The sequence below is a fragment of the Mustela putorius genome, unplaced genomic scaffold, assembly GCF_011764305.1.
Source record: "Mustela putorius furo isolate JIRA1106 unplaced genomic scaffold, ASM1176430v1.1 tig00000831_pilon_pilon_pilon, whole genome shotgun sequence".
In the NCBI taxonomy this organism is placed as follows: Eukaryota; Metazoa; Chordata; class Mammalia; order Carnivora; family Mustelidae; genus Mustela; species Mustela putorius.
In genome coordinates this window covers 1,621,866-1,649,107 of record NW_025421490.1, presented here as the reverse complement: position 1 = coordinate 1,649,107, position 27,242 = coordinate 1,621,866, and the positions used below count along the sequence as shown (strand labels likewise).

The following is a 27,242-nucleotide window of genomic DNA, read 5'->3' as shown; positions in this document are numbered from 1 at the left end:
TGAGTGGAGACATGAACAACAAGAGGGCATCAATCAGCTCAAGTAGCAGGAGGGAGAGAGGGAAAGGGGGAATCTACACGTGCAGAGACCCCGAGGCTTAGGCAGGGTGCGCCGAGTTTAGGAACTAGAAGTTCAGTGCAGGAGCGTGGGAGAGCGGAGATCCTTACCAGCCACGGGAAAGAGTCTGGTCTCTATCATGACAGTGAACGGAGGCCAAGAGAGGGTTTCAACCAGAGGACTGTGGTTGGAAGAGCAACAAAAGTTGTGATTCAGTTGAATGATAGTTGAGTGATAGGGAGGGGAGATCTTCAGAATGGAGACGCATCTGACCTGGTCAGCGATTGGATGTGGATGGTAAAGCAGAGGGAAGAACCAAGCCTAATTCCAGTAAGATAAGGGCCAGCCAACTCAGCTCAGAGAGCCCACAGGGCAGTAAGGCACTGACATGAGGGCGGCCTCCCAGCGCCCCTCCCCCCACACACCCCCTGCCACCTGGACATCCTCTTAGCCCCTAGACCCAAGAGAAGTTTTTTCTTTTTTCACACTTAATTCTCAAGAATTGGATATTGCTAGCTTAAGCTAATACGCATGAAACTATTAATCAACCAGCTTCAAGATACGGCTTTAATCCCTCACCACACAAAAAGAGTTAAAAAAAAAAATAACTAAACTCTACCGATAAGAAGCCTACAGATCATGAAAATACAGAATACACATCCGCACATTTGGTCTGAAGGGACCCTCAGAGGACAGGCATAGCCAAGGACCCGGAGCCAAAGAGAAGGGTTTCATCTGGCACAGGCAGGGGGATGTAGGCTGGAAAGTATTCATCAAGACGTCTTCACGATGCTCGAAGCCACACTGGAGGAGGATGCCAACTGCGTCATATGGAAGCTAGTCAGATCGTCTCGGTTTTTTCCCTTTTGCTAGCGTCGGCATTTCATTTCCTCGGCTCGGCTCAGCCCCTGCAGGTTACACAACCATTCCTCCACCCACGGCGTGTCCCAGCGGGGTGAGGTCAGGCCGCCAGAAAGCACACAGCCACCGAGGAGGATGGTCCCAGCTGGGGGGAGTTCTGCCTTTTCACGCACTTCACGGAAGATGGCTTCATTCAAAGGCATCATCTGCTTGGTTGTAGGACCGGTCTGACTCCACCACCCCGAGGCTTTCACAACTGAAGTTCCTTCCACCGGAGGCTGCATCGCTGTTCTTCCTCTTCAAGGGCTTGGCTCCCTGCAGGTGCGCTGGCTCCAAGAGGCCAGAAGTCGCCTCGTGGGGTCCTTTGGCAAAAGGAACCTCAGCCCCACCGGGTTCCGTGGCCCCCGGGTGACTGGCCGGGGACAGAAGTCGGTCACTCCTTAGCCTTTTTCTTATGTCTTCTTCTTTAGTCTGAAAAGCAGTATTAAAGAAGCAAAATGAGCCCAGATAACTTTCTCATGCCTATGCCTGACATGAACCCGCATGGCTGGGCTGTGCCATCATTCAGTCACTCCACAAACACCGGCCGAGGCACTGCTGAGGACAGACACACTCCCTCCCCTCCTGGAGCTTCTGGATGGCCCTTGCTTTCCCAGGTAGGGGATGGAGAGGTCGGCCAGGTAGGGAGATGGAGGCAGAGGTCGGCAGCCCACAGCTGTGAAAGCTGCTTCCAGCAGGATGGGGGACACAGGGTGATAGAGACCGCGTGTCCTCTGCATGGCCTCTCCTCATCTCCTGCCCTCTTCCCCTGCCCCCGACTCCTCCTCCCACCCCCACCCCAGCTGAGGTTTTCTTTTTCCCAATAAAGCAGACCCCATACTCAGAAGTGAACAGTGTTTCCTGAGGCTACCTGGATGGGGCCAGCATTCAGCCAGCTTCAGGATGCTTTACTCCTGCAGCCCCCAAAGAGAATTAAAGGAAAATGACACAGACGGCCCAGAAAGCCTACAGATCACTCCAGTACTTGATCTGAACCCTAAAGCAGCACTTAGGAAACGCCTATGTGGGTGCATTGTCGGCAGGCAGCCCTGCTCAGGGGTGAGCTCGGGACCTTCCTGCGCCTCTCCACTGCCCGAATCTTCTCGTCCAGGTCATTCATTGTGAAAGCCTTTGCTTCCTGTTTGATCTTAAGCTTCTTCAGCCTGGCCGGTGGCTTTCTCAGCGGTGTCGTGTTCACCTGGAGGAAGACAGTTTTCAAAAGGGAGAAACAGACATTATTCAGGGCGTGGAGGGCAGATCCAGGAGAGGTGGCATGCACACGGTGTAAAAGGTTAGTTCTAAAAATCTAAACAGGTATTTTGGCAGAGTTAAAGACCACCATGTGAATGCTGGGAACAAGAGAACTAAGTCCTAAAAAAAAAGGTCTATTAGCTGTCTAGGAAAAAAAACCCAAACCAATGACAAAAACGGGCTCTTCCTGAAACCCATCAAAGAATGCGAGGACGTTCAGGAGCTGGAAGAGGTTTCAGGAGAAGAAAAGATTCTGGAGAAGAAACCTAAGGCAGAGAAAGGAGGCAGACGAGTGATGAATGTGTAGTTCAAGGTAAAAATAAAAAGTTAAATCTGATAATTTTGTAAATGCTGTGGGCTACAAACGCCTTTCATTTCGGATCGAGATAGGGTTTTAATACTCTGGGTCTCACCAAGGAGAGAATTAACCCTGGGCTGGCCTTTGCCGTCAGAAGACTTCGAGAATGTTTTCTTGACGTTAGGAAAAATCCCTAATTCTTTCATGTGACTGACTACCCTTTCTGGAGTTTAAAGTGATGGGATAATGACTTTCTGATTAATTTCTACTTATAAAAAAGATTGTAAAGGGTTGTTTGTTTGTTTTTTTAAAGATTTTATTTGTTTATTTGACCCACAGAGATCACAAGTAGGCAGAGAGATTGGGAAGCAGGCTCCCCACTGAGCAAAGAGCCCAACTCAGGGCTTGATCCCAGGACCCTGGGACCACGACCTGAGCCGAAGGCAGAGGCCCAACCCACTGAGCCACCCAGGTGCCCCTGTAAAGGGTTTTTAAAGAAAGTTTTAACATACATGTTTTCTCTTTTTAAAAATTAATTTTAAAATTTATTTATTTATTTATTTGAGGGAGTGAGAGAGAGCCCAGCAGGGGTAGGGGCAGAGGGAGAGGGAGAGACAGACTCCCCGCTCTGTAGACACCCATGCGGGGCTGAGTCCCAGGACCCTGAGATCATGACCTGAGTGAAAGCAGAAGCTTAACTGACTGAGCCATCCAGGTGCCCCTAAAAATTAATTTTTTATAACATACATTGGTCATGAAAAAGTAAAGCAATACAGAAATAGTTTCCCAGGCTTCTGTTTAAACCACCTGGTCCCCAGTTGTATTCGTCAGCATGAACTATTTTAAAAAGTTTGGTATGTGTCCTGCCAGAATTCTCTATGTGCATATATTTATATATACATATGTATGTGTAGTACATCTGTAACGTTAAACCAAACGTAAATAAGATTATGCCCTCACCAGGCTCTGCAATTTGCCTTCTTCTCTTAATTTACGATGGACATCTAGGTCAGAATATATAGATTTATGACAACTGGGTCAGAATATATAGATTTATGACAACTGGGGAAGGTCCCAGTGAACTCTGGGGTTTCATTATAAATAAACTGGTTTGTCCTAGGTAATTTCTCTAAAGACTTCTATTTTTTAATTTTTTAATTTTTAAAGATTTTTAAAATTTATTTGACCAAGAAAGAGAGATCACAAGTAAGCAGAGAGAGAGAGAGAGAGAGAGAGGAAAGCAGGCTCTTTGCTGAGCAGAGAGCCTGATGTGGGGTTCGATCCCAGGACCCTGAGATCATGACCTGAGCCGAAGGCAGACGCTTAACCCACTGAGCCACCCAGGTGCCCCATCTCTAAAGACTTAAAGAAAAGGAACTAGTGATATCCATTGTAATATCTAAAAGACTGTCTCTTTATACTATAAGACTGTTCATGCTGAAAATACTTCCAACAGAGAAGAGGTCCAGCACAATAGAACAAGATACCAAACCAAGACTCAGACCTAGGTTTGAGCCCTGGCTTGGCCATGGTGTGTTTTTGCCTGAGTTCTTCAGCTCTGTAAACCTTGCTTTCATCTCTTTAAAAATGGGCTTAATAATACTTCTTTCACAGGATTTTCTTTTCCAAGGAGGTATCAGTAATTACACAGGAAAGGGTAATTACATTTCATTCAGTGAAAGGAGTGACTTTTTAAATGAAGTTTTTAAAAATGTTAATTCCAGTACAGTTAAAATACAGTGTAATATTAGTTTCGGGTGTACTATAGAGGGATTCAACACTTCCATACAACACCCAGTGCTCGTCACAATTAATCCCTCCTTAATCTTCTTGCCCTATTTCCCCACCCCCCACCCCCACGTACTTCCCCTCTAATAACTATCAGTCTATTCTCTATAGTTCAGAGTGTCTCTTGGATTATTTCTCTCTCCTTTTTTTTTCCCTTTGCCCATTTGTTCTGTTTCTTACGTTCCACATATGAGTGAAATCATATGGTATCTGTCTTTCTCAGACTTATTTCGCTTAGTCCTATACTCTCTAGTTCCATCCATGCCGTCGCCAATGGCAACATTTCATTCTTTTTGATGGCTGAGGAATATTTCATTGTGTATTTACACCACGTCTTCTTTATCCATTCATCAGTCAATGGGCACTTGGGCCATTTCCATAGTTTGGCTACTGTAAATAATGCTGCTGTAAACATTGGGAAGCATGTATCCCTCTGAATTAGTATTTTTGTATTTTTTTGAGTAAATACCCAGTAGTACGATTACTGGATCCTAGGGAGGTTCTATTTTTAACTTTTTGAAGAACCTCCATACTATTTTCCACATTGGCTGTACTGGTTTGCATTCTCGCCAACAGCACCCGAAGGTTCCTTTTCATCCACATCTTCGCCAACACCTGTGGTTTCTTGTATTTTTGATTTTAGTCATTCTGACGGGTCTGAGGTGATACCTCATTGTGGTTTTGATTTGTATTTTCCTGATGATGAGTGATGTAGAGCATCTCTTCATGTGTCTGTTGGCCATCCGGATGTCTTTGGAGAGATGCTTCAAGCGGTGACTTTTTTCAGTGACAGCCCACAGAATCATCACCAAGTTACAGTATTTGTCTTGAAGGGTAGGAATGGGAACCTGAATCCCGGGGGCCAAGCTGGAGGCCTGGGCTTTAACCTGCCGACCACTAATACCCATGGTATCGCCAGAGACAAGTCACCTCCTTGGACTCTCTTTTCTCTCACGTAGAAAGAGTGAGGACGCTGAGGACCACTAGGGTTCCTTCCAGCTTTAAGAACCATGATTCTCGGAAAGCCTTTTAGGAGGAAACATTTGTTGAAGTTTTGGCTCAGTTACAGCCATCAGACAGTTTTATGTGGTGAGAAGTTTTTCACTACATGAAAACCGTGGGATGTTTGTCAAAGCAAGCTTCCCCTCCCCCATCACTGTATTATTTTTATGACAATTGGCTCTCGGGCTTCCTGCTGGCAAAAGCCATTTGCTGTGAAGAGGACGTTCTTGCTGTAGTGGTTCAGCTAAAGATACTGTGAAATTAGTATGAAAACAGTTTTTTTGGGAAGTTCACTCACAGAGGGCTAAAAGAACATGCAATGGTAATCCCAGATTCAGTGAAGAAAGACTCTCTGAGGCTTCCCACGGGAGTCAGCATCTTGACTAAAGTCGTAGACAGTAGTTCTGAGACACTTGGGATTTCTGGTCTGGGTGGACTCTTCCTGTGGCTTTATCCTGGACCATACGTACGAAATCAAATACTTCCTCCTGCTTCCGGAAATGAACCTCCCTGCGCAGCCCTCATCTTTTCCTGAGTCTGACGATTGAAATAAAAGCCTTGAAAGACCTAAGGGAAAGTATCTGTATTCTTTCCCACTGGATTTCCTGAAGCCAGGGTTTATCAACTCTCGGCGCTTGAAAATAACAGTGATACACTCAGAGAGGAGTGAGTCATAGAAACTCAAAAAAAAAAAAAAAAAAGAAAGAAAGAAAAAATCGACTTTAAAACCTATAGAAGTTGGGGCGCCTGGGTGGCTCAGTAGGTTAAGCCTCTGCCTTCAGCTCGGGTCATGATCTCAGGGTCCGGGATCGAGCCCTGCATCGGGCTCTCTGCTCAGCAGGGAGCCGGCTTCACCCCCACCCCCCGCCCCTGCATACTTGTAATCTCTCTGTCAAATAATTAAATAAAATCTTAAAAAAAAAAAAAAACAAACTATAGAAGTTGCTAGGTCAATGATTTTCTTTAAGAATACCAGCAGAGGGGCACCTGGGTGGCTCAGTGGTTTAAGCCTCTGCCTTCGGCTCAGGTCATGATCTCAGGGTCCTGGGATCAAGCCCCACATCGGGCTCTCTGCTCATCGGGGAGCCTGCTTCCCCCTCTCTCTCTGCCTGCCTTCAGCCTACTTGTGATCTCTGTCTGTCAAATAAGTAAGTAAATAAATAAATAAATAATCTTTAAAAAAAAAATAAAGAATACCAGCAGAGGGGGCGCCTGGGTGGCTCAGTGGGTTAAGCCTCTGTCTTTGGCTCAGGTCATGAACCCAGAGTGCTGGGATCAAGCCCCGCATGGGCCGGGGTGGGGTGGGGTGGTGGGCTCTGCTCAGCAGGGAGCCTGCTTCCTCCTCTCTCTCTCTGCCTGCCTCTCTGCCTACTTGTGATCTCTGTCAAATAAATAAATAAAATCTTAAAAAAAAAAAAAGAAAGAAAGAAAGAACACCAGCAGAGGACTGCCCCACCCAAAGACCGTGTGAGAATGTTTGGATCTTTTCAGCCCTCCTTGCTTGTATATATATAATTCTTCCTGCAGCCACTGTGCGTTCCTCAGAGCCTCCCAAAGTAACTGCTGACCCCCAGATGAACTACCCTGGCTAAGTTCCGTCACCAGAGTCGTGTGCACAGAACGGGTCGGAGCTTCCCGGCAGTCCCACTCCCTCCCTGTGAGACCCCCCCCTCCCCAGCCAGGCCACAGCGTTGGCTGACATTTACTTATCAGTCCACATCCTCCTCCTTAAAAAAAAAAAACTCCCCATGAGGTTCAACAAATAACATGAGAGACTCTGAGGCAAGATAACCAACTCCCTCACTCTACGGAAGGGTACCAAGGGCAGACGTGGCCCGGAGGAGGGAGTCAACTTTGGCCACAGAAGAAGGGGTCAATGGAGAAATCAGAGTCTTGTGTTTGGAGATCGTGGGTGGGCTAAGGGATGGGGGGAATGGAGTTTGGGAGAAAAAACATCTCAAGTGGATAATGCCTAGGTGGGATAATGCCTAGAGAGCCCATTACAACTCTTGTAGAGATCCATACCAACCAGACACAGGGTTTCGTGTGTATATAAAGTCCGTACATATTTATAATATAGCCACTTAAGTCTCTTTAGAATGTTTTAAAGTATGCTGAAAGATTCACTTAGTCTGGTATTTACCTTACATATATATCATTGCAATTCCTTCGGAGTGAGGGTAGATTCCATTTGTATGAGTTGGCTGGAAAGCATGTTATCTGGGAGAGGGGGTCACTACGAAACTGCTGTAGTATTTGCCAACAAGCAAATGAGAAAAATTAAGGAAAAAAAAATGAATGGGGCCCTCTGGGGGACAGATACTGCTGTGGACCTCCAGAGAGAGACTGGCCCAAGGAGGAGGGGGTCCCCAATTCAGCAGATGAGTGGAGGACCCTCACTTTACAAAACCTTTTCTTATATATCCCTCTACATGAGAACCGAATTGCAGAAGGGGACAGATCTAACATTCCCTTATATTTACACACTTGGTCTACATAAGAAGTCTTGTTTTTAAAGTATTCTCACATTTATTTATTTATTTTTAAGATTTTATTTTTATTTATTTGATAGAGATCACAAGTAGGCAGAGAGGCAGGCAGAGAGAGAGAGAGAGGAAGCAGGCTCCCTGCTGAGCAGAGGACCCCCGCCCATGCGGGGCTCGATCCCTGCACCCTGGGATCATGACCTGAGCTGAAGGCAGACGCTTAACCCACTGAACCACCCAGGCGCCCCAGTATTCTCACATTTATTATTCCAATCTCCCCCTAATATTTGATTTAAATGAATTTTGCGATCGATGAAGAAATTGTGTTACAATTTCTCATTGGCTTCATCACATCCTAGTAACTATTGATATCAACATCCCTTTTGGTTTGTTTTTTTTAGCCAATTTTATCATCTGCTCTTTTCTTTCCCCCTCAACAAATATTAAATATTGGAGAGTTAAAAGTATGATTCAATTAACTATCTAATTAAGTATGATAGTCTAAATAAAAGTATGATCCAATTAACTATTATTAGATATTGGATAGTTAAAAATATGAACTGTCTAACAATATTTCCGTTCTTAGTATGTTCCCCCTTTCAGTATTCACTCATCTTTTTACACTGGCTCCTAACTTTTCCTAAAATATTAAGACCCCTGGTGTCTGATATGTTCTCAGATACGCCGGAATTGAGAGACTTTACCTGAGACACTGACCAATTGTATCTCTCCTTCATTTCCATATGTTCCTGAGTATACCCTTAGTTCTCTACCTGAAAATGTGTTATGGCATTATAATAATAATCATATAATTACATATAGCATATAATAATAATCATAGTCATAATATAATATAAAAATACCTTTATATATTATAGTTATAATAATATAATATTTATATAACATTGTAATTTATTATTATAATACAATATTGAATAATTATAATATTAATATATTATATATTTATTGTATTTTTATACTATTAATATATACATAACATTATAACATATTTTCAGGAATACTTTAGAATTCTTTTTCATAATGAATGGGGGAATTCAATTTCAAAAGCTTTAAACTTTTCCAGCTTTATGATGAATTTGAAGGCTTTGTGTCCACATTGGTAGAAAGCTCAGGGCAGTGGTTCTTTGCCTGGGCTGCCCACCAGAATCACCTAGGGACACTACAGCCAGGGCTCCCCCCATGCCACTAGTCTCAGGAGGGACCTAGGCACTGGGATTTTTTGAAAGCTTGCTAGGTGACTAGAATGTGCAGCCAGGTTTAGGACCACAGCCCCAGGCGATAAAACACAGAGCTGTGTTGTTGCAAGTGTGGATTATACTGGGACATCGTACAAAGCAAAAAACAAAAGAAACAAAATGTGTGATTCTTGCCTACCTCTGTGGTTTCGTCAACTTTAGATCTTTTTTGAGAAAAGTCCAGCTAGGTTCCTGATAATCATTCAATTTCTTTATAATATAAACGCATTCTTCATCTGGGGCTCACCTAATGATGCTATTGAAGGTCAAGCCCATAGTTTTCATTCTTCAATAGATACATTTCTTTCACGATTTAGTTGATATTACTTAACCCTGCTGGTGCCCTTGTAAGGTCTCAGTCTGAATTAATTCATCTGTGACCAACCTTTTAATGCTGTTCCCACTGCCGTTAGCATCGGGGTTCTACAGCATTTCTCCAAAGAAGGCATCGCTTCGCTACTCCAAGTTTCCACAATCCATCCTTCTCCAGATCGCTCTCCTGTCTTTTTCCTTTTGACACATTCCTTTTTTCTGTCCTCCAGAGACTCACTTACAGCTGGAAAAGAATCTCTCCGCCCTCCTTTTCCATGTTAAAGACCCATCTTCTCGTACTTTCATATCAGATACAGTATCCTAAAGTGCCGCGTATCACAATAGCGTGGCCCAGATGTAAACTGTCATTGCACTGACATTATCTTTTCCATTATATAATCTATTTTTACCTTCCCCTGCCCCCTGCACCCTCTTACTCCTGGCAACCTGATCATATCATTCATGAGGTTTAGCAATCTCCTCTCTTTTCCCCAGATACCTTCGTATTTTCCTTCTTCAAAAGAGAATGCCACTTTGGCTTTTATTCATGAGTTCTCAGCATTTCCTACACGCAGAGAAGGAAATTACCTTTATTCAAACCCTTAAGTGACTTGGTCGAGGTGGCAAACTTAATTTAAATAATGCATCTTTTTTATTCCCAGTTGGTTATTTTCCCTACAGGACCAAGATGGGCAGCCATCCAGAGCCTTTAATGTTCCTTCTGGTGGGGCGCCTGGGTGACTCGGTCCTTAAGCGTCTGCCTTCCACTTGGGTCATGATCTGGGGGTCCTGGGATGAAGCTTCCTGCTCAGCAGGAAGCCTGCTCCTCTCTCTCCCACTCCCCTGCTTGTGTTCCCTCTCTGTCAAATAAATAAATAAAATCTTAAAAAAAAATGTTCCTTCTGGTCCCTATTTCCATCATTTTTGTGTCTTTCTTTTCTTTCTTACTCATTTCTCCTTAGGCTTCTTTTCTCTCTCAATTCTTCTTTTTATCTTTTCTAGGACGATGGGGGGCTGCCTGGGAGCTTTGGTTAAACAAACAAGAAAACAGACGAAAACCACCACAACAACATCTGCCATCCTCTTCAGGGGCTTAGCTAGAACTTATTAAAAAATGAAGGACTCAAGACTTGGCCCACAACCAGTTAAAATCTAAGTAAAAATACTGCCCACACTAAGGAAAAACAATGATCAGTTCGTCAAGATGAATGAACAAAGAAAAAAAAAAGAGTATGAAGATTTTCATCATTGTATTTGTTTCCTCATGTTGGACCTTAGTGTGTATGGAAGACTATCTATTCTAGCTTTGGCATTTAGGTGTATTTTCCTATTATAGAAATTGGGTTCCAGTTTATAGTCATAATACCTAGTACATAGGTAATGCTTAATAAAAATTATTCAAAGAATGAAGGCAGGATATTCAGCGGGGCTTACTGTCTCTCAGATTCAGTAAAATCCAAGATGTTTTATTGACTTCATTAACCATGGATGATTAGGGCATTCTTGGGGTACCACGATGGCTCAGTCAGTGGACCATGAAGGTCTTGGTCCTGGGGTCCTGTTTCAAGCCTCACAGTGGATGTAGAGATTGCTTAAATATATAAGCTTGAAAAAATGATTAAGGCACTTCCTGAGAGAAGGGTGATGGGTAGACAGGAGAGAGAAGTTACGGGAGAAAAAACTGGCTTAGCTAAATGCTACAATCTGCGTGGTGACTTGAAGAGTTTGGAGACTGTAATTCGCGATCGATCCTATTCTATAGCTATTTTTAACTATAAGCTAATGTTAATTATGGAATTACTTGCCATGACATCATAGGATTCTCCATTTTTAAATACTTTGCTGTGGCTCTGTATTATTCCTTGGACAATTAATTCCTCCAGAATATCCGATGACTTCTGTCGCTCTTGGGTCTTTAGGGGTTGGGGTTTATGGATTAATCCATTCATCACTAGGTCTACAGGGAAAGAAAGAAGGAATAGAAATGTAAACATGAACATTTTATCAATCAGATGCTAAGTGGATGCCTTACAAATGACATTACTTAACTAAATCTTAGTCTCAACACTCTAACCTACGTATCTGTGTCAATTATATAAATCTTTGAATCGTTTGAAGTTCAAATTCTGAATGTCCTTACAGAGGATACACATCAGCAGAATATACAGTTTACTTAGCAAGCCCTGTATTAACATAACAAAAAGTCTTTCATGTGCTGCTATGTACTACTTTTTTGTTGTAACAACACTTATACACTTGAGTATGACTACGTGGGTTCTCTATGCTAATTACGAAGCACAGTTAGGAAGGAGATACCCTTTCAGTGACTCCTCTGAGTTGCAGTTTGGTTTCTATGCTTTGTATACAAAGGATAAACAGTGGGATGTTGCCAAGAGACTTCTAGTTCTGCAACCTTGAGTTTCCAGTGACGCCATCTGCTAAAGCTATGTAAGTAAGAGTATGCCTTTTTGAAAAGAGTCTTTGAACTAAATTACAATTGAAGTCAAGCGGTATCAGCTACATTTTTACCATTGATTCCGAAAATGGCACCAAAACAGTTTCTCGGGGAGCCTTTATAAATTGCACTGATGAGAGAGACCCCCCCATTCGAAATCACTCATTTCTACAAAGAGGCAAGCAAACATCTGTCCTCACGGATTCCCATTACTAAACAAAGGTTCAGGGAGGAGTCCTCAGGAATGGGCTCTCTTCTGTTTTGCAATCATCGGGAAGTCCTGAGGGTACCATGAATCATTCCATCTAGTGGTCAGAGTCTTTTTATGAAAATTTCTACCCTCACTGGTTAACAAAGACAGTTTTCATGGATTTGCAGCGGGAAGAGGTGAAAAAAACGCACAGGCACACACACCAGCCAGTGAGATGTTTCTCCCGTCAGAATATTCACCTTGTTGCTATAAGACCACTGCAAGTAACTTCAGCGAATTGTCAATAATCTCATTTCTCGTCCAGTGCTGTGCCTTCTAACCTTGCATGTGTTTGAAATAGACTCAGTTTTCACTTTAAAAAGCTGTATACCGGGCGCCTGGGTGGCTCAGTGGGTTAAGCCGCTGCCTTCGGCTCAGGTCATGATCTCAGGATCCTGGGATCGAGTCCCGCATCGGGATCTCTGCTCAGCAGGGAGCCTGCTTCCCTCCCTCTCTCTCTGCCTGCCTCTCTGTCTACTGTGAACTCTCTCTGTCAAATAAATAAATAAAATCTTAAAAAAAAAAAAAAAAAAAGAAAGGCCTCTTTCTTTAAAAAAAAAAAAAAAAGCTGTATCCCTTTCGGTACAGAGCAGTAAAGCATGTCTTTCAAGTAGGTAAACTAGTAAAGGAAAGCTTGAAATGATAGAGAAAAATTTAATACAAAGTTAGAGGTAAAACCTCTTCAAAGAATTAAGGGGATTTTTTTTTTTTTCTTTTAGAAGGTGATCTTATTTAAAAGGGTCAATAGAGTAGTCACTATTTACTGAGCACTTAGGTACCTGGTACCATCTTATGTCCTTTTATATACTTTGTAGCATTGGGAATTTTAAAAAAAGATTTTATTTATTTATTTGTCAGAGAGAGAGGGAGAGAGTGAGCTGATGAGTGGTGGGGAGGGGCAGAGGGAGAGGGGGAAGCGGGCTCCCCACTGAGCAGGGACTCCGCAGGGAGTCTGACTCAACACTTGATCCCAGGACCCTGGGATCATGACCTGAGCCAAAGGCAGATGCTTAACGGACCGAGCCACCCAGATGTCCCTTGTAATGTTGTGAATTCTGTGAGAGAGGTATTATCATCCCTATTGTATAAACTCTATGGGAGCGGCGAATTTACTTGCTGACGGTGACATGGCCAGGAAGAGAACCAACTAGGGTTTGAATCCAAGAATGTCTGACTTCAATCCCCAAGTTCTCCACCACCTCGGTGCCCTCCTTCCCCAAGGACCACTGTGTGGTCCATTTCCCTCTCAGGATGTGTCTAACGAGAACGTCATAGTTGACGACTGTCACTAACATGATACAATTATTCAATTATTAAAATGATTATGAAATAAAAATAATGAACTGTCTCAATCAATTATTTTTCTGGGTCCAAAATACTGGCTTGACATTGACAGTGACCAGCCTACAAAGAAACCCGTGCACTATGGAGGTCTTCCAACTAATCCTCGTTATTTCTTGGGATGCTGAAGACAATTGGGGGGATGTTGGAAAGTGACATGACCCCTCTTTCTGGTTAATACATGGTAATGTATTACCATATTAATTATTGTATAATAATAATATAAATAAATAATAATGTATTAAAGTTTATTAAAGAAATAAAAAATATTAAAATATTATTAAATAAATAAAAAATAAATAAAGTCATACATGGTTATCAGAGTAAACTTGGAAAGTATAGAAAAGAAGAAAAAAGAAAAGAAAAACGCCCATCCTCTTACCATTCAGAGATTACCGCTATTGATACATCAGATTTTACTTTTACAAATTTGACATCCTACTGAACATACGGGTCTGTTTCCTATGCAGTTAAGGTACAGATTAGCGTTTTCTCGCAAGGCTAGAAATTCTTCATAAGTGTCAAAAGTAAAGTTGTGCAAGAAAACATAGGTGAATTCGTGTTTAACTCTGGCATAGGGAAAGGTTTTCTAACTATGACTCAAATTTCAGATTCAGAGAAAAAATTTGATAAATTTTACATTAAAAAACGTTTGCAAGGCAAAGAAAAAGCAATAAAGGTCAAATACAGATATCGCATGACCCTTGATTTGATGTACTAAGCAAGGTATAATATCATTTTTGGTATTTTTGCTAAAAATGGATAACCCAAAGCTAATCATTAGGAAATATCAGCCAGACACAAACTGAGGAAGTTTCTATAAAGCAATGGCTTATGTCTCCAAACACATCAATCTGATAAAAGACAAAGAAAAGCTGAGGGACTGGTTCCAAATTAGAGAAAAACACCGCATGATGTCGACATTAACCATGTGATCCTGGATTAGATCTCGAACCTGAAATTTATTTATAAAGGACATTTGTGAGACAATGGATAACATTTGAATATGCAAATGAGATATGTACTGCATAAGGGGTAATTTGCTGATTGTGATCCTTGTCCTGTGATTATGCAGAGAATACCCTTGTTTTAGGAAACATACACTGGTGTACTTCAGAATAAAGTGTCATTATGTCTGCGATTTGCTCTCAGAAAAAACCTGTGCATGTGTGTGTGTGTGTGTGTGTGTGTGAGAGAGAGAGAGAAAGAGCGTGAGCGTGAGGGAAGGGGGAGAGAGAGGGACTGTGATTCCTGTAATTATATCACATTCAAATGTGGTATAATGTTAGCATTTGGGAAATCTGGGGGAAAGAATACAGGCATTCTTTGTTTTATGCAACTTTACTCAAATCTGAAATTATTCAAAATAGTAAGTTTTTTTTTCATTTTATTTTATTTCTTTTCAGTGTTCCAGAATTCGTTGTTTATGCACCACACCCAGGGCTCCATGCAATACGTGCCCTCCTGAATACCCACCACCAGGCTCCCCCAACCCCCCACCCCTCTCCCCTCCCAAACCCTCAGTTTGTTTCTCAGAGTCCGCAGTCTCTTATGGTTTGTCTCCCCCTCTGATTTCCCCCAACTCAAGGAAGTTTTCTTTTTTTTTTAAAGGAAAGACAAGAAATGTTAGTGTGAAGCTTGAAATTTTTAACAACTATACTCTAAAGATGGGCAGATCAGGGATCCAGAAAAGAGACCGAGGAGAAACTGGGCAGAGAACAGATATAAAGCGTAGGGCACTGGTTCTTACTCATTCAGTGGGAATGGCTTTCCTGGAAACTAATTTACACCACATCTTGGAACACCTGCTTTAATAATTCACTCCCTCCCCAGGCTGGTGTGCCTGTCAGCATTACCCCGCTGGACAGACGGGCCGAGGGAATGCCTGTGTCCCCGTGCCCCTGACAGTCTGCCGTCTATAGCGCCATAGACATTGAACATCCGTGTCGCGGTCTAGGAGGGATTCCCATCAACGAATTATCATCGAGAAAAAAAATGTACGTGCTGGCCAGACCCAGAGAGAGAGGGGAGGCTTCTCAGCTGTATCCCCTGTCTCCTTCCTCACATCAGACCCACTAGGTGAAGGTTAATATGAAATCTATCATAAAGAGAGTGTGCCCCCAAAGTCCAAGGAGAAGAATCCCATTTACTAACCCATCTATCTGCCAGCTCTAACATGTGCCTGGGGAAGAAAAGACAAGAAAGAACAGCAGTCAGGGGGCGCCTGGGTGGCTCAGTGGGTTAAAGCCTCTGCCTTCGGCTCGGGTCATGACCCCAGGGTCCAGGGAGCCTGCTTCCTCCTGCTCTCTCTCTGCCTGCCTCTCAGCCTACTTGTAATCTCTGCCTATCAAATAAATAAATAAAATCTTTAAAAAAAAAAAAAAAGATCAGCAGTCAGGAATAGCCCGAAAGCCTTCCCCTCCAGTAAAAAAAGGTACTTTTCCTTGAGTTCTATTGAGTTCAGTTTGTTTCAGAGGCTGATAAAGTGTAACTAGGCATTCTTTTTTTTTTTTTTTAAAGATTTTATTTATTTATTTGACAGAGAGAGATCACAAGTAGGCAGAGAGGCAGGCAGAGAGAGAGAGGAGGAAGCAGGCTCCCTGCTGAGCAGAGAGCCCCATGCGGGACTCGATCCCAGGACCCTGAGATCATGACCTGAGCCGAAGGCAGTGGCTTAACCCACTGAGCCACCCAGGCGCCCAGGCATTCTTAAATCAACCCTGGGAGTTGGTGGGGGTGGGGGGTGGGGGGGGGTGTAGGTAACTCAAGGAAAGCAAGACCAACCACGGGAAAAGTCAAAATAGTTTCTAAGGAGCACACCAGGTCATAATGACTTCTTCTGTATGTTGAAAGATGATTGTTTTGTATATTTGCTGATCCTTTGGATGGGAGACACCAGGGGAGCAGTGAGAGGGAGGCTGCATAGATTTTTGTAAATGGAGAACTTTCTCTTGGAAAGGTGGGAACATGGCAGAAGTCTACAGGAATGTAACCGAAGCCTAAGGTCTGTTTCCCACCACCAGCAAGGGCTCCTTGCTTGAAAAAAAAAAAAAAAAAAAAGAAAGAAAGAAAGAAAGGAAAGTAGGAAAAAATCAAGATGGTTTTAATCACTTCATCTACAAGAAAATTAATGGTTAGCATTATTTATGTACAGAATGAAGGTCCGAGGCTCCATCCTCCTGTGTCAGAGATGAGGTCTTTGCCATCTGGAACACTGCCTAGTCCACAAAACTGATAAACGGGTTGCTAACATATGTTATACAACATATTTAGAGAGACAGTATTTTGTGGAGATTCATATAAACGAGGGCCGTTACCTGAATTTATTCTTCTGTTTCTTTCACTAAGAGCTGGGGAGGTTTCTGGTATGGTGCCAGGTAAGCTTCCCAACGGAGCCTGTTTTTCCAGGTTGTCGGGGCTGCTCCCAGTGTCCTCGGGTACCACAGCTTCCTTCTGGGGCCTGCCGTCCTCCCTGGAATGAGTCCCTCCGACATCAGCCTGTGAAAAGGGAATGGCTCCACGTGAGAGTCAAGATTTCTTGGAAGATGGTTTCTTGGAAGATGGACACAACATCACAAGATCTGCTTTGCGAATATTCAGCCGACTGGTACCTGTAGTGGAGGCTGACCGGCCCCAGCTCCCTGGAGATATTAGCTTGCTTGCCGGTGTGATGCGTTTAAGGACCCTGAGTGGGCTCAGTGATCCTGGAGTACTCAGGGGTAACCACGAGGGTCCCTATGAGATGGAGGCAGAGGGAGACGCAGCTACAGAAGTAGAGAAGGGGATGCATGCACCCGGGAAGCTGAGAAGCATTGAAGATGCTATCAGCTGCAGACAGAGGAAAGGCCACCAGCCAAGGTATGGGAGGAATTCAGCTCTAGAAGCCGGGACACACAGGAAGAGGATTCTTTCCTGAAGCCCCCGAAAGGAACCCGCCCCGCCAACATGTTGACTTGAGCCCAGTGGAACTGATTTTGGACTTCAGACCTCCAGAATGGGAAGAGAGTGAAATTGTGCTGTAGCGAGCCACCAAGTGTATGATAATTTGTCACAGCAGCAGTAGAAACGGATACAGTATCTGCTAGCAATCTGTCAGGGACGTGCTACCACGCTGGGCACCCGCACGACGCCAAGATGAACACATCCATCAAGTGTGAAAAGTAAAGATACTGCAGTGTAAAAAAGTCTTTTTTTTTTAAAATGAAAGTATCATTATTGTTTTTGCTGATTAAAAATGTAATACAGACTTATTGTAAAAATAAATAATACAGAAGGAAATTGGTGATGATTGGTTTTATGAGTTAACTAAGCTAGTCTATAGCATGGTTATTCCATCAAACAGAGTCTAGGCGTTGTTGTGAAGGTGTGTGGTAAATGTAGTTAATGCCTCCAATCAGTTTAAGTGAAAGAGGGTATCCTTGATAATCTGGGTGGGCCTCATCCAGTCAGTTGAAGGCCTTCAGAGCAGAACTGAGGTTTTCCTGAGGAAGGAGGAGTTCATTCTGTGGACTGCACTTTCAACCCAAACCTGTCCTTTCTGACCACTTATGCCATTGTGTGGATTTTGGACTTACCTAGCCAGCCCCCAATTGCATAAGCTAATTCCTTGTTATCTATCTATCTATCTATCTATCTATCTCACCAGCCAGCCAGCCAGCCATAATCCTGGTTCTGTTCTTTTGGTAGAACCCGAATGATACAGAAACACAGTAGAAAGTAAGTACCATTCCGTAGACAAAAGCACTATTAACATCTCAGTATATAACTTCCCAGATGTGTTTGTTCAAAGAAACAGAATCTTTAAAAACAAATTGGAATTGGCTAATTAGCACATGAAAAGATGCTCAGTATCATTAGTCATTAAGGAGATGGAAATCCAGACCAGAAGGAGATACCATCGCCCATCCACCAGGATGACTATAAGGAAAAAAAAAACCACATGATAAGGGATGTGGCGAAATTTGGAGATTTTGTACAGAGCCCTGGAAATGTAAATGGTGCAGCCACTTTGGAAAACGGTTTGAGGGTTTCTCAAAAACTCAAACAGAGGGGCTTCTGGGGGGCTCAGGTGTTTCAGCGTCTCCCTTCAGCTGAGTTCATGATCCCACATGGTGCTCCCTGCTCAGCCCTGCTTCTCCCTCTCCCTCTGCCCCTTCCCCTGCTTATGCACGAGGTATCTCTCTCTCTCAAAAAAATAAAATCTTAAAAATAAAAAAAGCCAAACAGAGAGTTAGCATTTGATTCAAAAATACCTCCTCTAGGTATATATTCCCAAGCAAAATGAAAACATATGTCCGCACAAAACCTTGCACACCAATGTTCAAAATTCATATTCGTAATATCTAAAAAAGTAAAAACAACCCAAATATCCATCAACAGATGAATGGATAAATAAAATGCGGTCCATCCAGACCAAAGAATATTATACAGCAATAAAAAGAAATAAAGCCCTCAAGTACGCTGCTATGTAGGTGACAATTGAAACGTTATGCTGACTGAAGGAAGCCAGATGCAAAGAGTGGTCCACTTACCGAACATTCAGAATAGGCAAATTAATAGAAATGGAGTAGAGATTTTGTGGTTGCTTAGGATGTGGAGACTGGCCACTAATGGATAGTGGTTTCTTTTGTGGAGAGTATAAAAATGCGCTAAAATTAGATTGTGGTGATGACTATGGATTGTGCCTTTTAAATGGGCGAGTTGTATGACATGTGGGTTGTATTTTAATAAAGCTACTTGTGAATAAAATAAATTAGGTTATACATTAAATGGTATTGTATTATATTTCTGTAACCTGTTTTTTTCATTAACAATGTATCAGAGACATTAGTGTACATCAGTGTATATACTATATATCAGTGTATGTAGGTCAATGTATACAGATTACAGATTTACCTCATTCTTTTTTTTTTTTCTTTTTTGATTTACCTTATTCTACTTAATGTTGCAGAGCAGTCGTTTAGTTGACGAACCGGAGTGTGGTCTATTATGTAATGTGTCACAACTTGTTTAATCAAATTTCTACCAATGCCATCTAGGTGTTTCTACATATGTTTATATATGTGATTCTATACATGTTTTCAATATAAGGAACAGTGCTGTCATATATCTGTGCATAGACAGTTCACATTAGTGTGAACTCACCCAATCACTCCAAGAGAACATGTCCCTAGATGTGGACGTGCTGGATCCAAAGATGTACACATTTTTTATGAATATTGGTTTCCAGAGGGCCCTCCATAAATCCTGCACTGGCTTACAACCTCACCTTTTCCTTTTAAGAATATCGATTTCTCCATACTACAATTCCATCACTTGCAAATAGGTCAAAACACTGTAAAAAAGGGCCCATATTTGATTTAATAAACCAGTGACTCCAAAATGCTGGTCCACATCCAATCTTTCCTAGTCCCCCAGCAAAAGAAGAAAAGTAAGAAAAAAAAATGTAGTGAGTTTTTCAAAAAGGTAAATTAATCCAATTTAAAGAACTGTCATTTATTTGGAGAGGCAACATGTTCTAATATCGGTCTGTTCAGGAAGACTTTTTCTCCAATCCCTTCTAAACTTCCCTGTCCCCTCCCTCTCACTCAGCACTGGCTCTTCTTTCCTTGCTTGGGTTGATTGGCCAACCTCTTCTGTATCTAAGACACACATACCAGAGGAAGCCTCCTCAGTGTCCCCAGGAGACCTAAGAACATAAGCATCATCTATGAGTATTGTCCTCTGGGTCTTCTTCTCATGTCTATTGATTTCACATTGTTGGCCCATGGGTGCTCTTCTTCTCCCCTGAGTATTCAGAGGTCCTCAGGATCCTATCTCCAAACCCCACTATTTCTAGCAATGCCCTGCTACACTAGTACCATGTTGTATCTTGCTGGGGCAGCAGCAGATGTTGAAGAAGAGAAGATTCTTGAATTGGGTCTTGATGAATGAGCTTTCAGTGGGCAAGAAGAAAAGGTCACTCTAGATAGAGACAAAGCACACACGAAGAAGGGGTATGAAACAGCACTGTGAGCATTTGAACTTGAATTTTTTCAGTGGCGCAGAAACAGCTGGAGGTAGAGAGGGGTAGGGGTTGAGGTGGGAAAGGGAAATCAAGGAATTTGATTTTATTTTAAATGTCACCAGAAATCCTTCATAGGATTACTGTACATGGAAGTAAAATAAAATGATCATGCGTGTGTTTTTAGAAAAGTCACTGGGGTTAGTGCAAACTGGGGGAGTGGAAGGAAGCAAGGAAGGGACAGAGCAGGGCGGTCAGTGAACATGACTGTGGTTGCCCAAGTGAGATCTGATTGAACATGAACTAGGACAATGGCGATGAACCTGGGGGAAAGAGATGGGCCCAGAAACATTAGAGAGGAAGACAGCACACTTCTCAGAACTTCCATTTAAAAGAAGGAGGTCTCTCTGGTTCAAAGTTACAACTTCAGGGACTCGAGAGAAAGCATTTCCTTTGGGAAAATTTAATTTAGAAAAGCAGGACATCAGCATGAAACTCTTGGTACTCTCACAATAAAAATCATACAAATTTAAAAAAAAAAAAACTTAAGCACATTTGTTCACTTTCTGGAAGCTCTCCAAAGTCCTCTGAAATCCCTCAGATGCTAAGTAGAAATCGCAGTCAGTAGGTCAGGGCAGCTCCAACCTGTCTCAGGTTCTTGTCATTCAATTAGGGATTCTCCTATGTTCATAGGGAGACTCACATAGCTTCTCATCCCCATCCTAACATGGTATGATCACTCCAGCTAAATCAACATCACTTCATCGTGCTGAGAGTTAATTGGTTCTGTTCTTCAAGACAACACCAGGGAAGCATGAAAAAGCAACAAACGGAACAAACAAACGAGTAAGCGAACAAAAAGCCGATAGATCTAAAATACAAACGGCAGACGGAGAAAGCACGAGAGCAGCTATGTGCTTATTCTTTCTCTCTCCATTTGTCTTTCTGCACAGACACAGTTACTGCTGTGCAGCCCCTGTCCAGTAAGCTGACCCAGGAAAAGTCTTTATAGATATGACATACTGTTATTTTATTATATAATAATAATTCTATGATATCAGACAGGGTGTCTCTCTCTCACATGCACACACACACACATTTATGCACCCATATTTCCCACATATATATAAACACATATTGTTACATATAACAAAAGAAAAGGGGAGTCTGATGCTTTTTCAGGGGCTCACGATTCATGCTGGAGGTAAAGCAAAGATCGTGTTAGGTATTCTTGTTCCTCTTTCCAAATAAACTATGAAAAACCAATTATCTGCAGTGATGGTAAGACAGGTGATTTTATAACTTTGTGTTGCTTTTTAGACCTTTAGTTTTCTGAAGCTAGGAAGGCACCAGGTGAAACACTGGGATGAATTCTGCCATTGAACATTTCCCATTAGAGACTCTGACAAATTTAACCACAACAAACAAAATGCCCATATTGGAGCTGAGAGCAAATTTGAATTTCTCAGTCTCGAAGGTGGCTTTTCACAACGATATTTTGCCATCGACAAATCAGAGTATATTTAAGTATATTTAACGCCTCACGATCTCCCAAAGGCTTCATCAAAGCCACGAACCCAGACCTTAGCAAGGATCTTCATCCGTTTATGCTTACTTCCAGTCTGCCTTTAAGCTCTGTTAGTGACCAAAACTTAAATGGTAACAGAAAAAACACAATCTTTTGACATAAAATAACATCCACCAGCCTTGAGTTTCCAGGGCAGAAATGTAAGGTTTTTCTCTTCGGAAAGCTGAGGCTGTCTTTCAAATATCTTATCTATATGCAACACATTCTGGAAATTCTAACCCAATTTCATAATCTAGACTTGAGAATAGACAGAGTTCAAAGACCAATGATATTTACAAATTAATTCTATCTATGCCCCTTGGGGATATGGCGAAACAGATTTCTTGTTCTTTTTAATGCATGCAAGGTTTATATTTTCACACCAATGAGAAGTCTATCTGCCGTGGTGCTGGGGAGGGGGTGGGGAAGTGGGCGGGAGGTTTTATCTTTTCTTTGAGATGAAGTTGTGGTAGAAGCTCGGAATCAATACGTTTCTATATTTTGTATCAGTTCTATTTTATACTGCATTGTCCTAGGGATAAAATCTTATCATTATAGACAGAATTGAAAAGCCGAGAATTCTAAGCTAACGGGATGCATGAGAATCATCAGCATTCCAAAAAGGATATCACTTTTAACTACAGACAGAGTTGGTTTTTGTGTTTTGTTTGTTTTGGGTTTGGAGGTACCCTAGGTTGTGTTTTAAGCTTTTGAGAAACGCATTTGCCAAGCAGTTTGGAGGGAGTCACTTGTCAAGTCTCCCTTGAGCTGAAATCTTAAATCACGTGATTGGCAGATGCATTTTATAAATATATTTGTCTTCTAGACATATAGGGAAAATGCATCCTTCAAAATTTGATTTTTCTAGTTTACATCTAATGAATATAAAAACAAATAGCAACCCACCAAAAACCACTCAGAAATATCATCTTTTAAGAATCTGCAGTGGTGGGGCACCTGGGTGGCTCAGAGCCGAAGGCAGCCTTCAGCTCAGGTCATGATCCCAGGGTCCTGGGATCGAGCCCCACTTCGGGCTCTCTGCTCAGCCAGGAGCCTGCCTCCCCCTCTCTCTCTGCCTGCCTCTCTACCTACTTGTGATCTCTGTCAAATAAATAAATAAATAATCTTTTTAAAAAAAGAATCTGAAGTGGAAGAAGCCACTTTGTCCCTTTTATTTTGATGATAAACAAGACTTTCCTGGTCAAAGACTAGGGAAAAACTGTGAAGGGTCCGTAGAGATTGTCTATTCCAATCTAATCTGTTCCTTTTCATAATAAGCCAGAAACTCGGAGTTCATTATACAGAAGAACGTTTCTCCACCTGAGAAAAGTTTCGCATGCTTTTCTTATCAGGCATTATTTTATTATCGTGCCTTTTTACCCCTTTAAACTAAGGCAAAAGTGAGGAGAAAGCCAGTAGGCAGGTCTCGGGAGGTTCGATTCAGAATATTTTCAAGTTGTGCCATTAAGAAGCATAAAAATTTCATGCAAGCAAACACGTTCATCTCATTTTAATGACACCGCTGAACTACGGAACCCTCAGCCCGTGCATTTAGGAAGTTAGCAAAAGCAGCACTGCTCCGATAGCTAGAGAGTGTTTAATTAATAATCACACCTTTGCTGGATCAGATTTCCAAAGTGAAGTACTTGGGGGAGGGGTGGGGAAGGAGATACAGGCGTGAGTCGACTCTGAGTCAATTTTCAGGCTCTTTTAATACTGAACTTCCTCCTTGCTGACTGTCGTTAGTCTAGTTACGCGACTAGGACACAAGAAGAAACCAAGGAGTTGGAGGAGCCCGGAGGGACATGGAAGTCACTCAAGAAAAGTTCGTTAGTGTTTGTCTGCATCGGACGTTGTACTGAGCACAGGAGATGCAAAGACGAAGAAGGTAGTGACTCAGGATGGAGGCAAAGGTGAACACGAATAAATGCAATACGATGTTTTGAAACATGGTAGAAGAAGGTCTAAGGTCAACTCTGCCAGCATGGTGGCAGTAGCGGGGAGGGGCAGGGGCAGGAAGAGGGGTCTTACGTTGTCCCGAAAGATGGGTACATATTTGCTATGTGACCCGACAAGGAGGAGAGGGAAAGTGTGAAAAGAGGATAAACAGCAGGTGCAAAAGCATGGAGATAGAGACAGAAGGAGTTTGGAGAGCAACAAGGAGCGAGGTTTGACCATGACTGAGTGTAGGAGGAGATGAAGCTGGAGAATGTGAGCCGAGGACGGCTGGTAAGACGTGCTAAGGATTTGGGAAATTATCTCATGATAACGACAATTGTACTACTTCCTATTAAGCACTTAGTCCGTGCCAGGCGTTGGTAGGATCATTTCCCATGAATTTCACCTTCGTCGATAGCTCTATGAAATAACTAGTACCAGTAGTACCCTCATGTTACAGAGAAGGACACTCAAGCACAGAGATGCTCAATAACTTGACCAAGTTCACTTCACACCACTTCACACTTCATACACGGTGAACCCAGAAATCAACCCGAGGTGGTGACTTTCTTGACCACTGGCTTGTGTGCCTATCTGATGGGTTGGTCACTGCTTTGCCCACAGACGACGACATAATCAGGTTTTGCTTTAGAAGGATTGCCCTGGAGGTCATGAAGAGGAAGAACTGGAAGGCAGGTGGGGGTGGGGTGGACCCAGGGAAGCCAGTTGGGAAAACTGGACAAAAATCCAGTGGAGACACCATGACTTCCATACCCAGGGAATTCAGGGAGAAATACAGAAACCCTCCCAAGCCTGAGGAAGCTTGGCTTAGAAGAACCCTGTGTATCTCACATGCAGAAAGGATTGTTTTTTTATCACTTCCACAGGCTCTATCCTCCCCCTGCTCAACAAAATAATTTTCAGTAATAACCACAAAATGAAACAAAGGGTAGTGGCCAGATAAGAAACACAGAGAGTGGAAATTTCCTTCTATGGAAGTCTTATTCGTAATCATGCCAGTAGAGTTAAAAAAATATATATTGTTCATACAAGAAAGATAAAAGCACAATGGGTTAATATTTTAAATCATGTTAATATCATCTTTTAAAAAAAGATTGTATTTTTTTTTTTTTTCAGAGAGGGTGTGAGCACGTCAGCGGTGGGGAGGGGTAGAGGGAGAGGGAGAAGCAGGATCCCCGCTGAGCAGGGAGTCTGATGTGGGATTCGATCCCAGGACTCCAGGATTATGTTCTGATCCGAAGGCAGACACTTAACCGACTGAGCCATGTACCCCACATTAATACAGTTTTTGGAGAGGGGGGGGAAATGTATTCCTGTATATTAACCCAAAGCAGTAATGAGTAATAAAGATGACCAAATTGTTTCCAAGAAGTTAATTAATCTATGAGGCAGAAGGAGCTTTAAATAAACCTTTACCATGTGAGAAGTGCCCCAGCAGTTGTGTTTGGGCCCGGTGCTGAAGGTAAGTAAGAATTCCTCAGGTGAGGGCGCCTGGGTGGCTCAGTGGGTTGGGCCGCTGCCTTCGGCTCGGGTCATGATCTCAGGGTCCTGGGATCGAGTCCCGAATCGGGCTCTCTGCTCAGCAGGGAGCCTGCTTCTCTCTCTCTCTCTCTCTCTCTCTCTCTGCCTACTTGTGGTCTCTGTCAAATAAACAAATAAAATCTTAAAAAAAAAAAAAAAAGAATTCCTCAGGTGAACTGGAAATGGGAGCCTGGGAAGGGCATTCCAGGAAGGGGGAATGGCATGGGGAACAGCACAGACGGTGTTGATGAGTGGTGGAAGGGAGCACTGCAGGCTCCTGCGGCAGACCCGGGAGTCCACAAGTGTGTGGGACTGGACAAGATGAGGCTCGGAAGACCGGTGGGACCATGTGTAGGGCATTTTTGCACATTCCAGGGAATTCTTCCTTAGAAACAGAGGTGGCAGCGTGGGTGGGAGGCAAATAGGCTAGGGAGGACGCCAGTGGGAGAGGCAGGAAGAGCCTGTAAGAGGTAAGAGGGCCCTAAACTCAGACAGAGGCAGCTGAGATAGAAAGGAGCAGTGTCAAGGAATAGAAACCGTGTCAGGATGGGTGCGCACCAGGTCCTAGCTTGGTTTGTCTCTGGTTTGTCTACTGATGTGCCCCAAGAGCCCAGCCTGTGTACCACACACAGTACTGCTGCGAGTGGCACCAAATAGTATCTCGCACATTGTCTGTGAAAAAACAGGTGTGCACTTTAGACCGCTGCTCCAAAAATGCCCTTTTGCAGGGGTCACCCTAAGTCCTGGTTTCCGGCAGACTGTATGAGCTCCACTCAGACATGGCAAATTTGTTAATAGTGTTCCTTTTCACTGTCCTGCTTCTGATGATAGAGTATATGGTAATATTATCTTTGGGTGACCCCCCCCCCAAGGTATAGCTCTGCGGGTTTCCAGTTTCATTGGTGCAATATGGACGGCGGTGAGAATGGGAGGAAACCCTACATCCCTCCGTGCCGCACCCGGGAAAAAATCCCCTTCATGTCTCCAGAAGAATTACGGGGTTTGCAACCTTGAGAAGGAGAGAGCGCGCGCAGAGTACTGGAATGAGACTCTTGAAAATCAGAGTCTATCTCCAGCTCTGCCCCCAACCAAGCTGTGCAGCCTCAGGCAAGACGCCCACCTCTCTGGGCCTTAGGGTCCTCAGGGTTAGGTAAGCGGCAGGGCTCAGCCAGAGAGAAGGCCTCCAGGATCTCTTTGAGCTCTAAGTAATTCTCAAAGGCCCACTTTCCGGAAGCCAATAAAGTAGGACAGCTCCCCCCCCCCCGCCAACCCTCCCCAGAGAGTCCCCAGCAACCCCAGCTCTGGGCAGAACGCACAGCTCTACCTTCTACTCCAGCCTCTGCCCTGGGGGGTGATCACCATCTCAAGTTCTTGAACCACAAAAGGCTCTCAAAGCTAGTCCTGAGGCAGGAGGAGTCCTGGATAAGACAGCGGGTGAACACGGCGAACACAGCGGCTCCCACCCGGGAGGGCTGCGAGTCCCGGGCGGAGCCAGCCCCAGCCTACTCCAGTCGCCCCGCCCCCCGCGCCCCCAGTCGTGGCAAAGGGCTTTGTGCCCGCTAGTTGTTGGGTTTGCTTGTTTTACCTTAAATCCCTCTTCCCAGCCCTTCCTGGGCGCGGGCACGCGTCTCTGGTCCTCAGCAGTCTGGGAAGGTCCGCAGCCCATGCCGCGCGCCGCGCGCTTTCCCTCCGCCCGGACCGGCAGTGCGCCCCGAGGGGTGCTCCCTGCTGCCCTGCGTGCCACCCCAGCGCCCCACACCCAACCCCTGTGCCCTTCGCCCTGCACCCCCGCCCCT

General features: G+C 43.5%; 1 protein-coding gene across 1 annotated transcript; it reads right to left on the bottom strand.

Moving 5' to 3' along the window:
- Positions 1-610: 610 nt before the first annotated feature.
- STMND1 (stathmin domain containing 1) lies at positions 611-27,242 on the bottom strand. Its single transcript, XM_004761280.3, has 5 exons — positions 27,032-27,242; positions 16,714-16,894; positions 11,156-11,307; positions 2,030-2,155; positions 611-1,389 (listed from the first exon to the last, which is right to left on the bottom strand). Exons 1-5 carry the CDS (start codon positions 27,110-27,112, stop codon positions 1,108-1,110), a joined length of 822 nt encoding a protein of 273 aa, XP_004761337.2. The 5' UTR covers positions 27,113-27,242; the 3' UTR covers positions 611-1,107.

Excerpts from the sequence above, each read along its gene's own strand:
- STMND1 (XM_004761280.3), bottom strand. The coding sequence starts at position 27,112 with ATGGGCTGCGGACCTTCCCAGACTGCTGAGGACCAGAGACGCGTGCCC. Across the intron at positions 16,895-27,031 it reads GCTGGGAAGAGGGATTTAAG|GCTGATGTCGGAGGGACTCA; the intron begins GTAAAACAAGCA and ends CCCTTTTCACAG. Across the intron at positions 11,308-16,713 it reads AAACAGAAGAATAAATTCAG|ACCTAGTGATGAATGGATTA; the intron begins GTAACGGCCCTC and ends CTTTCCCTGTAG.